This window comes from Phalaenopsis equestris, unplaced genomic scaffold (genome assembly GCF_001263595.1).
Source record: "Phalaenopsis equestris unplaced genomic scaffold, ASM126359v1 Scaffold000471, whole genome shotgun sequence".
NCBI lineage: Eukaryota > Viridiplantae > Streptophyta > Magnoliopsida > Asparagales > Orchidaceae > Phalaenopsis > Phalaenopsis equestris.
Window position 1 is genome coordinate 93477 of NW_018164912.1, and position 16506 is coordinate 109982.

Here is a 16506-nt window from a genome sequence, read left to right on the forward strand (position 1 = left end):
CAGCGGCGGCTAGGGTTTGCTCTGGCATTCATAGCGATTTTGTTTTCCCTCTTCGCTGATGAGATCTTTCCTTTACCCCTCTTCGTTTCTCCTTTTGTTTTTCGTCATGCCTCCCGTCCCTCGTTCGTTTGTTGAAGTTGTTTTGGATGAAGGGTGACTCGGCCACTCCCACCACAGGAAGGTTTCCACAAGGCTTTCATGATACACACACTGTCGAAGGGGATTATACGCTCATTAAGAAGTTGGGGAAAAAAAACGGGTAGCTTGCTCTGTTTGTTACGCAGGATGAAACTTCTATCCTTGCCTCTTCATGTCGTCTTTTGCCCTTGTGGGTAAATTTATATGTATGATATCCCTAAAGTAGAGTTAATCAGGAAAGAGTTTGAAATGTTAAAACTTAAAGGCTGGTGGAAGGTTGGCATCATTGATGGTAAACATTTCTTTATACAACTGGCAAATGATGAGGACTACACAAGACTCTTTGCAAAACGGTTTATGCGTATAGAAAACAGTAGGATAAAATTTCGGCAATTAATTTTGATTTTAACACAGAATTGCCTATAATACCGGTTTGGATACGTTTTTCGGGGCTTAAACTCCATCTTTTTAATCATGAAATTCTATTTTCGCTAGCTGCTGCTTATGGCAAGTCTTTAAAAATGAATCAAGCTACTTATACTTTGTCTAGACCATCTGAAGCACGGATTCTTGTTGAACGAGATATAACACAGTCATTTTGCAATGAAATTTGGATATGATCGCAATACCAAGGTTATTGGCAGTCTGTTGAAATTGAACGATACTCTCCTTACTGTACTCACTGCTCTATGTTCGGACACCAAACCACATCTTGCTTTCGCTTGAACCATCAACTTAGAGACTCTCATAATGCAACACATAATATTTTACATGTTACCAATAATGATATTGAAAAACATGATATCCCTACTATTGTTGAAAATGCGGTTGAATTAGTTGATAATCCTGTTATTATTAAAGCTACTTCTAATTTGCATGCTTTAGGTGCTGAAGACTTACATAATAACACGAATGTTAATCTTCAACACTTGCAAATTAAGGAAGGTATGGATTTGACTGAAAATTGTAATGAACACAGTGCTATTGTGGCTTCTGAGAAGCCTGTCAAAACATCATCACTTGCGGATCATAACATTACAGATAATGAAAATTTATTTCCCCATAGCAATACGGTTCACCCTCCTATTGTTGGGGCTAATTCTGATATTGATGATATTAATAATTCTTTATCTAATGTTGTTATAACATTAGACAATGAGTGGCAGGTGCAAATGCAGTCACGTAAAAATGCTAAGCGCAGTAATGAACTGTCTAGGTTGGATGCTAGTAACATTATTCAAGAAGGAATTTATCACTCTGATGGGGAACAATTTGTTAACTCTACTAGATCTTCTAGAAGGGTTGACTCACGTCATCATGGGGAACAATTTGTCCCAACAAAGCTCCTGGGTCTGATGATTTCCCTTCAGTTTTCTACAATCATACATGGTAGGTTATTAAGAACGAGGTTACTCTGACCATATAAAGCTTCTTCCATGGTGATAACCCTGGTAAATATTTCACCTCTGCTTTGATTGTACTCATTCCAAAAGGTAATGATAAGATTTCCTGGGACAATTTTTGTCCTCTATCTTTTACTACTATGATATCTAAAGTTATGAGTAAAATTATAGTTAACATACTGCAGCCTCACCTTTCTCATATCATTGCTGACCAGCAGTCGGCTTTCATTAAAGGTTGGGATATTACTGATAATATCCTCTTAGCACAGGAAATGATTGAAGATTTGGACAAGAAGCGCAGGGGGGAATATGGTCCTTAAATTGGACATTAAGAAAGCTTTTGATACTATTAGCTGGGACTTTATTATTAATATTTTGCAGGCTAAAGATTCAAACAGAAGTTCTGCTCTCTCATTCAGATGTGGTTTTCTAATAACAGCTACAGTGTGATGATAAATGGTAAAGCCCATGGTTTCTTTTCAGCTAACAGGGGCATTAAGCAAGGAGATCCCCTCTCCCCTACTATTTTCATTATTGCATTTGATTACCTATCTAGACTCATAAATAAGCTGCAATATGAGCATTCACATTTTCAATTCTTTTATATATCAAAAGTTATGGTGAGTCACCTTGCATATGCTGATGAAGCTATATTATTTTTAAATGTCGGCAAAAGTGCCATTAAAGCTACCATGTCTATATTAAAAGATTTCCAAAACATATCTGATATGATGTTTAACTTGGCTAAGTGATTCATTTATGTTGGCAAAGGTGTTTCCTCTAACACCCATGCTTGGGCTTCTCATTTCACTGGTTGTAAAATTTCTAAGCTTCCTATTAAGTACCTTGGGGACAACATTCTTAGAGGCAGAACTAAGCAAACTCAGATGGATGATGTGATTGATAAAGTTAAACTCAAGATTAATAACTGGAAAAATTCTTTTCTTTCTAATGGGGGTAGGCTCACTTTGTTGAGAAGTGTCTCATGTACACTTCCTCTCTACTCTATACAAGTTCTCAAAACTAAGAAAAACACCCAAAAGAATCTTGAAATTATCTTCAACAAATTTCTTTGGCAGGGCTCTAGATCTTCTAAGAGTTGGACTAATTGGCAGTATAATTGCAAGTCTCTTTGTGCCGGTAGGCTTGGGTTTAAAACTCTTCAGCAAACTATTGATATTAACATTTGCAAACTTTTGTTTAAATTTTGTTTGAGGGAGTCATTATGGGCTAAGTTTATGTTTCATAAGTATTGTAAGAATTTACATCCATCTATGGTTAATTAGAGAGTGGGGGACTCTAAGCTTTGGAAGGCCATTCTCTCTGCACGTGACGTTGCTTCTCATTTTATTTTTTGGGACATTGGAGATGGTGGTATTTCTTTCAGAAATGATGAATGGGGTGCTTCTTTTTCTACTATGCAAACCTCGGGTTATGATTCTAAACTGCTTGTCAATTTTGTTTGAGGGAGTCATTATGGGCTGGGCTAAGTTTATGTTTCATAAGTATTGTAAGAATTTACATCCATCTATGGTTAATTAGAGAGTGGGGGACTCTAAGCTTTGGAAGGCCATTCTCTCTGCACGTGACGTTGCTTCTCATTTTATTTTTTGGGACATTGGAGATGGTGGTATTTCTTTCAGAAATGATGAATGGGGTGCTTCTTTTTCTACTATGCAAACCTCGGGTTATGATTCTAAACTGCTTGTTTCTGATTATTGGATAGATGGTGTCTGGAATTTAGCACTGCTGAATTCTTTAGTTGGTGAATTAGCACCTGCTATTGCTGTTATCCCTATTCGAGCTCATAATAAGGATGTTCCCCTCTACAAGCATCAAACTAGATCCCATGTTACTAAAATGCTCTACTCAAAACTACACTATTTTACTCCTTGGAAATGACATGTTTACACTTGGCATAAATATATTTCTCCTTCCATATCCTTTTTTCTTTGGAGATATTTTCATAAACTTCTACCTCTTGATGATATCCTTAAGCTGAAAGGGTTATAACTGTAAAAAGGATGTTGAATCAATTGACCATTTGTTTTTCTATTGCCCATTTGCTAAAGAGGTTTGACAACGTATTGGGTGCTACTTTGGTATCACTTGGCCCTTGCACTTGACGCTGAAATCTGTCATGGGGATTTGGAAGAATTTTGATCCTTCTTTCAAAAATCTCTTTTATTTCTCTGTTTTTGTCCTATGGATCATCTGGAGGGCTAGGAATAGTAAAAAAAATGAAACTTCATGTCACACTCCCTCCACCATATCTATTTTAGCAGTGGCTCATTTTCGCAAGGCTTGGAAGTTAACTAATGGTCAGGCTTCTACTATGGGTAGGAGTAGGAAATCCATTTTGATCAAATGCCCCCCCCCCCCCCCCCCCCCCCCCCGAACCCGCTTTTAGAGTTATTTTACTGCTTATACAGGTATGGGAGTGCTGATTAGAGATCATTGTGGTAAATGTATTACTTATTTGGCCTCCACTTGTATTGTTATTTCTTCTCTGGAGGCAGAGACAAATGCAGTGCTTGCTGCACTTCAAACTATTGTCTCTCTCAATTTAAATGACATAGTGCTGGAAATTGACTCTGAAACTTTGTTTAACATGCTAACGGCTAAGGTTAAACCTGCTTGGTATAATATTTCACTGATGAGAAGGATTTGGCATTATATTGATATGCAGCACATTAATATTCTTTACTCATTTACTTATAGAGAAGGGAACCAATCTGCGGATTGGCTGGCAAAATGGAGAGTGCAAAGTGCTTTTGTTGGGGTTACTCCCCCTCCTATGTTGCACATTCTTATCCAAAGTGACTTATTGGAAGCCCCTTATATTAGATTTTAATTATGCTTCACTTTCCTTTATCTTTGGTCTCTGTATTGGGCTTAATGTGGCAGTTTTTTCTTTGGACTGCTGGATTGGTTTTTCAGGGCTGTGGTTTTTCTATGTCTATGTTTACTTGGATGGATGCTAGAAGATTGTTTTGCACAAGCCTGTCTTACCTGGATATTGGTCTTAAATGTATTCTTGGATCTCTTGTTTTGCCTGGATTTTTGGGAGTTGATAAGGAAACCAAATGCTTGTGCTTCACAGTCACTTGAATTTTGGGTTTCTGTTTTGGGAATATTGTGGCAGAATTTGGTTAGCTGGAATAGTGATTTTCTTTGCCTTTTGGATGAATGATGGTTGCCTCTGTCGGTCCGGACTGTGTTTGCAGGATACTGACCTATTTTTGGTTTTGCTTAGCTTCAATTTATCCTCTGGCCAGCTTATTTGGGGTGATGTTGTTCTTGTATTTCTTATGTTCTATATTGTTACTTCTTCCGGATTCCTTTTGCTGTTTGGGCCTTTTTTGCCAAGATTTGTCCTCTGTGGGGAAGATTTTTTGGCATATTTTGTCTATGTTGGACACTTTTACATTTTTGGCTTGCCTTGGATTCGTCCTATATGTTATTATGGCTACTATGGGTGTTACTGGCGGACCTACTTGAGGCCATTCTGGATTACTGAAATTTTGACAATATCCCTTTCTGCTTCTACTCTTTACTGAGTATTGGGAGATTGATCTTGAGATGATTCTGCTGACTTATTTACTTTTGATTTATACACAGTGTTATCTTTGCTTACATTGCTTTCACTGGTTCGTTGAGCTTTTCTTGCGGCAGCCCCACTTTGTTTTGGTCGAGAGATACATTGCTGTTTGCAGGGTTCGATCTTTTTTGTTGCTGATCTCAATGGACAAAGTAGCCACAACTCTGTTTTGCTCTACTTCTTCACTGTTGAAATTAGTTTTGGTATACATGCAATTTCTGGGTATACTTTTTATTTTAGTATACTTTTAGTTAAATACACATGTTATTTTAACTTTTTTGCGTGGAGTTGTAATGTGGATGGTGGAACCCCTAGGATCATGATGTATTTTACTTTGCTTTTAGATGGGATCCACTATCCCACATCTATTTTGTAATCTCTTTTAATATTAACGCGTAAGGAACCACAAGTTGCTCTTTAATTAAATAAATAAATAAATAAATAAACAAATATGGGAGAGTAAAATGGAAAAAGACTCGGCCTATTGGTTGACATCCATAGTATAAGACCTCTCAGGTCGGGGGTTCAAATCCCCTCTGATCTAGTTGGCCTTAAGAAGGTGGTTACCGAATTGTTAGCTGGTCATTCCTTTTAGGCAATATATATATATATATATATATATATATATCTGTGAGTGTGTCTCTACACATTGTTCTTTATCTATCATTCTTGTGTTGTCTAGTTCTTACTTTATAGTTTTTTACAATTTTTTACAAAGCTTCCACACTTTCTTTTATAAATAGAGTTTTTTGATAATGTATGTCGTATGCGTAATAAAAAATCTTTATTGACTATTATTGTTAAGCCTGGTTGCTTACGTTCCTCGAGATAAGAGAGTTCTGAATCAGAATAATTGTTGTTAATAGCTACTATTACTAAGGTTGAATCTTCAACTCAATTATTAATAATCATGACTGCCCTTCTCCATTCTTTCATTTGAATGATAACAATAAATTCATTTAGTGAAAGTAAATCCTTCTTTCTAGAATTTATACCTTTACATCATAAAATCCTCAACATTTAATTTAGTAAGAAAAATATAAATTTGCACTTTTTCAACAAACTTTTGAAGTAGTGTAGCATCCTTGTCACAATCCATTTGGATTTATTGATAATGGTTCAGGTTCTGTCAAAGCTCTAGTAGATTAGAATTTGTTATTATGAATCGTCCCTTTTAATTTGAAAATGAGATATTGTTCATGATTCAGCCCAAATTTGAAGCAGTATATGAGTAAGGTTTACAGTAAGACGAAGCTATACCTACCAAATCTTTGATCTTCAAATACAAAATCGCTAATATGCAGCCTTAAGAAAATATTGCACCATTTGTTCTTTTGTACATTTTTAAACTCGATTATGATGAAATAACAATCATTTATGTCAGGTAAATTTAAAATGCAAGGAAAAAACGGATTTAGCACAGTTATAAAAAATTTTCTGCTTGCCTACAGAATCCAGCGACTGATAATGCATCAATACTTGACTCTGTTCCTCCAGCAACCATAACATCTGCATCACCAAATTGAATCATCCGCATAGCATCCCCAATGGAGTGAGCACCTGTCGCACAAGCTGTCACAGCAGCATGGTTTGGTCCCTATATCAAAATAACTTTGTAGGTAAGCAAAAGCTAGATTTGGAGACCTTCATAATAAAAAAGATGAAGAATTTAACATACCCTGAACCCATATTTAATGCTAACATGACCAGCTGCCATGTTGATCAAAATTCGGGGGATGAAAAAGGGACTAAGTCGGCGTACTCGCTGCATGCAAACTTCATAAATATCATAGAAAGAAAATTTTATCAGGATATCCTGATGCATTTTGCATCAGGATGGGGCTGTTTTTTGACATGTTTACTTAATTTTATGTAGCACATATTATCTCAAAAAAAAAAAAAATATTAGATAACTCAATAAAACTATTAAATAATATAACCAAACTCTTAGAAATTTAATGAAAAAAAAAATGAACAGGATTCTTATTAAAAGGTTTTTTAAATATCACATTTCTTGACAACCTGATGTGAGCCTTCTTACAAGTCAAGTATGCTCATGGGATTGAAACAGACAACACTTAAAAGAAACGTAATGAGCCAGATGCAACTAATGATAGCCAACCTTCTCACAAATCAGTTTTGCTGCTTCTAAAATGTCAGATATGCATCCAGTGCCTCCACCAATGGAAACACCCTGACAACTTTTACAACAGGAAGTAAGCAATAAAAGTGCAGGATGAAATAAACTGCGAAAATTAACTGAATAAAACTAAATACCGTTCTCTCCTTTCTCTCCTGTTCATCTGGATACCATTTTGCATCTCCAAGAGCTTCATCAGCAGAACATAGAGCGTAAGATATAAACCTTGCCACGGATTTATGCTCCTTTAAGTGCGAGAAAAAGATCAATAAGACACCCAAAAATAATAATAATAACAATAAAAGGACAAAAGAAAATCCTATTGCTTTAATCATTTAAATTAAATACTGCTGATATCAAGAAACAAGTCAGTTGCATCCCCAAAATGCAGTTGCTCAAACAAAATCATAAAAGACAATTTATTAAAAAATGTAGCATTGAACTAGAAATACCTAAAACGTGTCCAATATGTAGCGCTTTTGTGTGAAGGCAAGTATCTAATCCATGAGAAACTCTTTATATTGGAAATACATAAACATAATTTTAAGCCTATGAAGCAAAAGTAGGAATTGTCAGCGTTCGACATGGACATAAACGACACTTCCAAATGCTTGTGCTTCACAGTCCACTTCTAGGATGATCCAACGTCATTAGCCAACTCCGTTCGTAGCATCCGACCAACTATTATCTCGGCCCACCAGCCACCATCGACCACCAGAGTGCTAATGTGCATTGCAAAATCCCAACATGCAATGCGGAAAGATGAATCGCTTGGTGGAGCAATATGTCGTTCAATACACCATGCAATGACGCACCACTAAGACGGTGTACTCGTGCAGCTCCCGTCTCCAGCCTTCGCAGTCTATCGACATTATCACAACTTATCATTGTGGTCTGTGTGACTAACTACAATCTACTTAGCTCACAGTTTGCGCAGCTCCCGACACCAGTCTCTAAGGCCAACAGAAGTCATCACAACCCACCGGTACAACTTACATGATCAACCATAGTTTGCATGGCTCATAGCTTGTGCAACTCACGACCCCCTACGGCCTACGGACGTCATCACAGCCAACCATCATGACAAACGCGGCTCACTGCTCATGCAACTCCCGACTTCGAACTCTATGACCTATGGACGTCATCATAGCTCACAATTATGAAGTATATAACCAAATACAACACACGTAACTCACACCTCATGCAACTCTCAATTTTGGCATCTACGACTAACAAAGATTGTCACAACTCACCACTATAGCCTAAATGACTAACTACAGTCTATGTGGCTTACAGCTTATGCAGCTATTAATTGTGTCATATGCGACCTATGGACGTCATCATAGCTCACTAGTATGACCTATGCAACCAACTACGACCTACGTTGCTCACAGCTCCTGCAATTTTCTACCACGGACTTTGTAGCCAACCAACGCTCCCAAGTAATCATCTGCGATCCACACGACCAACTATTACCATGGCTTTTAACTATGGCCAATACGACAAGTTGGCGCTCAACCACTATCTACGACATTCAAGTCAGACTATTGTCTCCATAGCAATCGATGACGACCCTTACAGTTTTATATCGCTAAGAACTGCATTCATTACCGCCAAATTACGATATTATCAACAAACCATAGTTGTGCATTTACAATGACTTTATAACTCTATTTTCTCTAATTCAAGAGAATAGTGAACATGTGTACTCACCATTCATAATGAATTGCTTCAACTAGGCTAGGTTCTGTGATTTTTTTGTTTTATAAGGTTTTCCATGTAAAAAATCGAGGTATCACCTCCTTCTCTTTAATTATCCGAGTGTGATGGATTTTCATGCAAAACTAAAATCATAATTCATTACTCTACCGCCTCAAATCTTACACACATCAGAAGCAAAATTTACAACTTTTTTTCAGATAATAAACAATCTATAAACAATAGAATTTTGGAGAACAATTTTCAAAAACCCAACTTTTAATATTTAATTTTAGTTTACGTACCTTTGTGTGAAGCCACCTCTCCTCGTCGAACTCACCTTCTTCCTTGCCACAGGGAACTGCGGCAACAACCTTGGACGCCAATTGCTCGTATGTGTGCATCACAGTGGCCTCATCGAAACCTTCCATCCTGAGATCAGCCGGTGATAGCTCTCGAACGCCGCAGCGACCCTCCAAGAGCCGCCTCCACGTGGTCTCCACCCCACACCCTAGCGGTGTGACCATCCCCAGTCCGGTGACAACGACACGGCGGCGAAGACTCACCGGCGGTGGATCGAACGCCCGGCTGGAGAACCCGCGGAAGAGCTCCCTAGTGGAGCGGACAAAAGGGGTCATGATGCCTTGAGGAGTTCTTAACCGGAAAGGTGATTGGACTGGCCGCTAGGTATTCGGCTGCACTTATCATTCACGTGCTGCTTTATATTTTTGGCAGAACTCAAATTTATAAATCTAGCATCCTTATGATCCATTTTTAAAATTTTCGCCGGAATGAATCAAGATTAACCATTAAGCCCAATGCCATATTTTTGATCAGTTAATTATCACTTGTTTGATTGTGCCAACTTGAAAGCATCGGTTCAAATGCCATATTAGCACCCTAAAATACAATAGGGGGTTTACATACATAACACTTAAACTTTCATATTTTATATATCTAACACCCTAAAACTATTACTTATTCGCCTAACACTCAAATTTTATAACACATTAAAAATACCATGCCAACATCATTACCTCATCGTAACCCCATGGTTGTTTCATTGTCGTGTGGAAACATCCCAAGCGAAAATCCCCTCTTATCTGTTGTCATTTCCACAAACTCCTTAAACAATGGAGAAAAATTACCCCTCTCAGCCTCATATAACTTAATCAAGCATGCATGCCAGAAGCCAAGCTCTTCCTCACCAGCATTCAATTCAAGACATGTTTGCTTTCTCTGATAGCACATGTACACTAGCGACCGAAACCTCTCCTCCTACTTCCTGTACATGCAAGAACAACCTCAGACTTACTTCTTCTTCGAACCAATATAAGTAGCTAGTAGCTGCCCAACACCTAGCTAGAGGACATTCCAAGGTACCACCATCCTGACCATTTCACATATAGAGTATCACTCCTTTAAGGCTTATCACTTCATTTAGCATAGAGCTATGAGTAAGCTGATAGCAAACCATGGATCGTTTCCTATCGTTCAACTACTATTGACCTTAAGGGGATTACTTTTTTCTGCTTCTAAAATTTCATGATAAAATTCTCTCAATAAGTTGTTAAAAAAGCCACTTTTTACTTAGCACACAAAAAGATACATTCACACTTCATGAAACTGGAGTTTTAAATAAAGGTATGTCTTGAGATGTAAGGTCTATTTGGGGCGGTTGGAGCTCATTAATAAGGTGTTGCGTAACTGTTGACATCATTTTGGTGAGGTCTAGTTTCTCTCGTAGAACATAGGATTTAGCCATAGGACATTCCTTTTGAGTATCTTAGAAGAGTAGTGATGGGACCCACCTCACTTAATAATTCTAGCCACTTCTTGGTTCTTTTATGAAGTCACTCATTGGTGGCCTTAAACCCTCAACATTTGGTTGAGTTGGTTTAGACCAACATGAGGAAGCTCAAAGAAGACTTCACATAGGAACATGAAGGCCTAAGAAAACCCATTTTAACTTAGCTACTCACCTCACTCACACATGCACTACACTCATACTCCTCACTGACATATTCACATCACCACATCCACCATGCCCTTTTCACCACTTCACATCACCACACCTCACACTCCATCACTACTTTCACAGCCCTAATCCACCCAAAATCTAAAGTTGCCAAATTCTTCAAAATTTTCCCCAAGATTACAAAAAATTCCTAAATGACCCAATTTCCACTTAAATGCACCTCAAATCCACATAAATTTGTCAAACTCCTCAAAAAAATCTCAAATTGCTCAAAATACTCAAATTACCCAATTCTCCATCCCAATTACCCAGATTTATTAAAATCTCCAATTTCACTTAAAGGTCAAGCAAAATCAATCTAAGCCACCAAGTCCACTCTAAATTCACCAAAATTTAAAATCAAATCCAACCCCACCCAATTTCAAGCCCAAATCCAAACTTACCAAAAATTAAATAAAATTCCTCCCAAGTCCACTTTACTCCAAAAATCCATCAAAATTGAACCCACATGCCAAATTCAATTTCACCAAGCTATTGCACCAAATTTTATCTTGGTGATTTCTAAACTCAACTAAGCCCATGATTAATTCATAATGGCATCAAATCCATGTCCAAAAAACCAAGCCCAAAATTAACCTAGTTTCAAAAGCCCAGCATGCGTAATTTCAAAAGCCCGCTAATCTAAACCCAATTCCCAAATCCTTAAAATTTGAACCCACATGAGAAAAATCAGCCTTACATTGATCAATTTGATTAAACCTGAAGCACAAAATTTTATGATTAACCAACCCAAAATTAGAATTCATGAAAACCCTTTCAAAGCTTGAAATCTTCACCCGCCTCCTTTAATGCAAGCTATGAAGGCCATGCATGAGCAATAGTCAAGCCAAGTGGCTTCATCTAAGCCAAATGGAAGTTATGCACAAGCCTCATGTGAGCCACCATACAATTTATGGTTAAAGGAGGTCCCCCTTTCAAACTTCCCTAAAAGCACTTAATCATACCCATGCTTCACTCTAACCCATGATTAAGCCCTAATCTCTATGACGGCGACTTGACTACCCAAATCCAAATGTTTACCACCACATCAAGCCACCATGAGAAATGTGCCAAGCCAATTTTCATGACTAAAACCCAAGTCAAACCCAATTTGACCTAAACCACTTTCCCTTTTAATTCAACACGCTTACCTATGATTGGACCCAATTGGCTTCACAACTCTACACCCCTAACCTCCCACAGCCAGATGGTGACCTCCCATGGCCTGACCGGCCACCATGGACGGTGGCAAGCCCAAACCCGAGAGCCACCCATGAGCCAAAACCCAAAATTAAGCCTATCCAATGTGGCTCACCTCCATTAGACTTTTGCCCTTATCTTTCCTCCAGCTAAGCACCACCTTAGACCCCTTGACTTGGCCAATTGACCAACCCTCACGACCAAAGAGGAAGGTATGAAAAAATCTTATGAAAATCTGCCAAATTGCTCCCAAACCTCATTGCAACCATATGAAACTCATCCCCACCATTCCTAACTCTTATTCCCCACTGAGAAACCCTAATTTTCCAATTGAAAATCAGGACATTTTTGGTCATTTCATCAACTCCACCAAAAATGCAAATTAATTGTTCTAAAAACTTCCCCATGCTCTAAAATCACTTCCCCAAATCAAAATTCCTCTCTCTTGTGGGCTCTAACATAGTGTTAGACCAAAATGATCCACCATTTGGTCTAGTTCATACCTAAACCCAACCACAAAGGAAACTAAGACTTGGAAGAGGTTCGTGGACTCAAGGCGAAGCTTCTCAACCAACCCAATCGAGACCTCACCTCTTGGGCAAAAGTATAAGCTCAAAATCCTTAATTTTTTCTCAGTTTTGTTCTTTTGTGAATAGAGTGAACAATTCATGTCCAAATAGCCGTATAAATGTTTTTATCTCACTTAGATGAAGCTATAGGAATAAACCGTACCTGATTTGGTTAAGTATTGAGGGATCTTAGCTATAGTGTGTGAGCAGTTCTTAGGTTATGATTCATTTGAGATAATGACCGGATGTCATCCATTTTTATGTAGTTAAAACGGATGACAAGGATCAGTTCATATGGCAGGTCGGTGGGATACAAGGCTACAAGTGATAGGGCAAGACACATGAAAAGTGCAACCAATGGGGAGGCATTGCGTGAAAGTTCGGAGATGCCGAGGATGAGTCGGATGCTGCATAATTAAGTAAGAAAATACATGATTTTTTATCTAACTAAATTCAAAAAATGAAATATTACTTCAAAAAATCATAGCTTGGTGTAAAAAAACTAAAAAATAAAAGAAAATTAGCCTTGTGCTCAGTAAACTCAGGAGAGAACTCAAAATTAAAAATAATTATTTTATATTTAATTTTAAATTAATTAAACACTCCAAAGATTATTTTAATCATAAATTATTAAATATTAAACATAATGGAATGAAATTTTCAAGGCTCATTCTTCATGAGCCTAGGGATGTTTTCTGATTTTTTTCATGATTAGAGAACACCACTACAACCAAAAGACCTAATTTTCTATGGTAAATACCTCTGATTAATTAAAATAATTATAAAAAATTAAATATAAGCCAGAAAATATATGAAATGAAGTTTTGTGAGTTTAGTAAGTTTAGAGGAATTAAATAACAATGAAACTTTATTTAAAAATAAAAAATGTATTTTTATATTTATTTTCTTATCAAAATCAATTAAAAGTTATACAAATTAAAATATAAATCAAAAAATTATGAAAATGGTCATGATTGGTCCTTTGAATTTATGTAAAATTATTTAATTTTTCTAAGGATAGAGAACATGTTTTGGGTGATTAAAGCAATTATCATTAGAATTACGGGTTTAAATAATTATAGAAAATAATAAAAAAATTGAAAAATATAATTTTTCCTATGTTATCTTAATCAGCCCATGAGTAATAGGTTAGCAAAGTTTCATGAACATTTGAATAAAAATATAAGAGTTATGGGTGTGCAAACTCGAGAGATATAAAGGTAATTTTGGAATTTTGTAATCTAGCTCTAATTTAATTATTTTTTAGGATTAATCAGAGAGGTATTAAATAATGATAATTAGTTCACTAAAATGATCGAAACACGAGGGATAAAGAGGGTTAGTAACCCATTCATATTTTCTAGAAAGGGTAAAATGGTAATTATTAGAATTGTTGGGTATTGGAAGAGATAAGAGGTTGGATGATAAAAAGGTGAAAGGAATGGATTGGGAGCCTCATAAATGCATTAATTTGGAACCCCCGACCAATGGTTAAGTAAAGTTCAATCCTTTTAATAGAGATCAAACACCTCTTATAAAACTTTTTTAAACTTACAAGTTTACCCATGTTGACCTCACTTTTGGTTGAGGTTTAGTTTTTCCTCTTTAGTGATCTAAGGTCTAGCCATAGGATTTTTTTGTTGACTATTCTAAGAAAACTAGAAAAGGAACCCTCACCTTCAGAAAATCTAAACTTTTTTGTGCCCAATTTGAAGTTTCATATACCGGTCCTAACCTCCAACACTTAGTAGGTGGGGTCACTATAGAGGAAGCTTAAGGGGAATCCACATAAGACTGCTTGGCCTTAAGGTTGAACCTTGGTGTTGGTCTGGAGCTAGTTCACTCACTTGCACCCACTTTCTCTCACAACCCTAAAACCCAGATTTGTTGACTTTGATCCCTTGATCTTTTAGGAAACTCATGTAGAAGGTCCCCTAGACCCACTGGCCCTACGCTGGGGTTTAGCTAAGACCAGTACATGGAGGACCCTCCCTACGCTGGGGTTTAGCTAAGACCAGTACATAGAGGACCCATGGAGGACCCAAATGGGGATTTCATTGGTCCATAGCTCATATAAGGTGGTTGGCACCCTAATTCTACCAAAATATTCAACTTTGCATTTTACCCCCAAATCCACCCAAATTACCTAAATGCACTTGAAACCTTAAATTTGACCAAATGGCCAAATTCATCAAAAATACCCAAAATTATTCAAAAATCATCTCAAAATATTTGGAACTACCCAAATTGACCAAAACATCCCAAAAATTCCAAAATTAATAAAATACCTTCAAATTTGCCAAAATTACAAAAATACTTTTGGTAGCCCAAAACTTTCCCAAAACCCTCAAAATAATTTCAAATGTTATTTGGAACTACCCAAATTGACCAAAACATCCCAAAAATTCCAAAATTAATAAAATACCTTCAAATTTGCCAAAATTACAAAAATACTTTTGGTAGCCCAAAACTTTCCCAAAACCCTCAAAATAATTTCAAATGTCCCTAAAACCAATTTGAGCCCTTTAATTGAACCCAATTTGGCCAATTTGACCACTTTGACCAAAAAAGCCCCAAATTACCTTTAAAGGCCCAATTTCTCCAAATTCACCTCACATATCCATCAATTTGGCCCCAATCCTCCCCAATTTCAATTCTAAATTCAAATTCATCTTTCATATGATCAATTCAAACCAAATACAAGCCTAATTGACCCATGCTTTGAACTCAATTTTGATCCAAATTAAACCCCAATTTTGACCCTATGACTTAATCTCACCTAATTGAACAATATGATCCACTCAATTGCCCCAATTTGAATCCCAAGTTCTTCCTAACAATCCTAAACATAAAATTGGACCTTTAATTGGTCTTGTTCAAGCCTAAATTTCACTCAATTTCAACCCACATTCAAAATCCCCAAATTTTCCCCAAATTGGCTATCTCCAAATTCCACCAAATTGAATGCCCTAACCCCAAAATTGACACCCAATTTATGTTGAAAACTCTTTATGACATTCCTATAGACCATTTTGAACCATAAATTTGGACCTAACCCAAACTAGCCTAACCCAAGTTGACTATATGACCAAGACCCGTCAAATTGAACCTCTAAATCAATTCAAAATCACTCCAAATCTTTTCCAAATCTCTTGTGACAATCATTTACACAATATGGACCAATCAATTGAGCTCAATATCATGGCTAGCCTAACCCAAACCCAACTTCTAGTCATTTTGACCCAAATTGAACCCCTTCACTAAAATTTACTTAAAACCCCTTCACTAAAATTTACTTAGTCATGCCAAAGTCACCAAATTGATGTTACCACAACCAATAAGCACACTCTATTGACCAAGCTAAATCACCTTAAACTAGCTTGGTGAGCTATAGACCAAGGGTCCCCGAATTTAAGGGATCTTATCCTACTTTTGGGTCTAAACCAAAATATCCCCACCATCATCACTAACCATTAGGGGTAAACCATAACTAAATCTCCCACTGGCTCACCTGACCACCTCCCCTATCCTGGCTAGCCACTCTACTCGCTAAAAAATGCCAAAATCGTGAGCCACCACCCCTAAATCAAACATAATTTCAACCCTAGAGGCCAACTCATCCTAACTGCTCTTCAGAGCTCCTTAGCCCTCCACCTAAGTAGCTCTTTGCACCCATCAATTGGTCATGGTGGCCATCCCAAGCTCCTCTATTTAATCAGCCCCTTCCATGGCCAAAAGAT

General features: G+C 37.2%; 1 protein-coding gene across 2 annotated transcripts in view; it reads right to left on the minus strand.

Moving 5' to 3' along the window:
• The window catches only part of LOC110027975 (3-oxoacyl-[acyl-carrier-protein] synthase, mitochondrial), a 22265-nt gene extending 12604 nt beyond the window's left edge, over positions 1-9661 (minus strand). The window contains exons 1-5 of one of the 2 annotated variants that reach the window (XM_020729645.1): positions 9286-9661; positions 7420-7527; positions 7265-7336; positions 6821-6907; positions 6588-6739 (exon numbers count right to left, since the gene is read on the minus strand). In XM_020729645.1, the coding sequence (XP_020585304.1) occupies positions 6588-6739; positions 6821-6907; positions 7265-7336; positions 7420-7527; positions 9286-9618 (752 nt within the window). In that variant the 5' untranslated portion in view covers positions 9619-9661. Of the gene's footprint in view, positions 1-6587; positions 6740-6820; positions 6908-7264; positions 7344-7419; positions 7528-9285 lie in introns of both variants that reach the window. The other variant, XM_020729646.1, reaches the window with a different exon arrangement.
• Positions 9662-16506: the final 6845 nt, after the last annotated feature.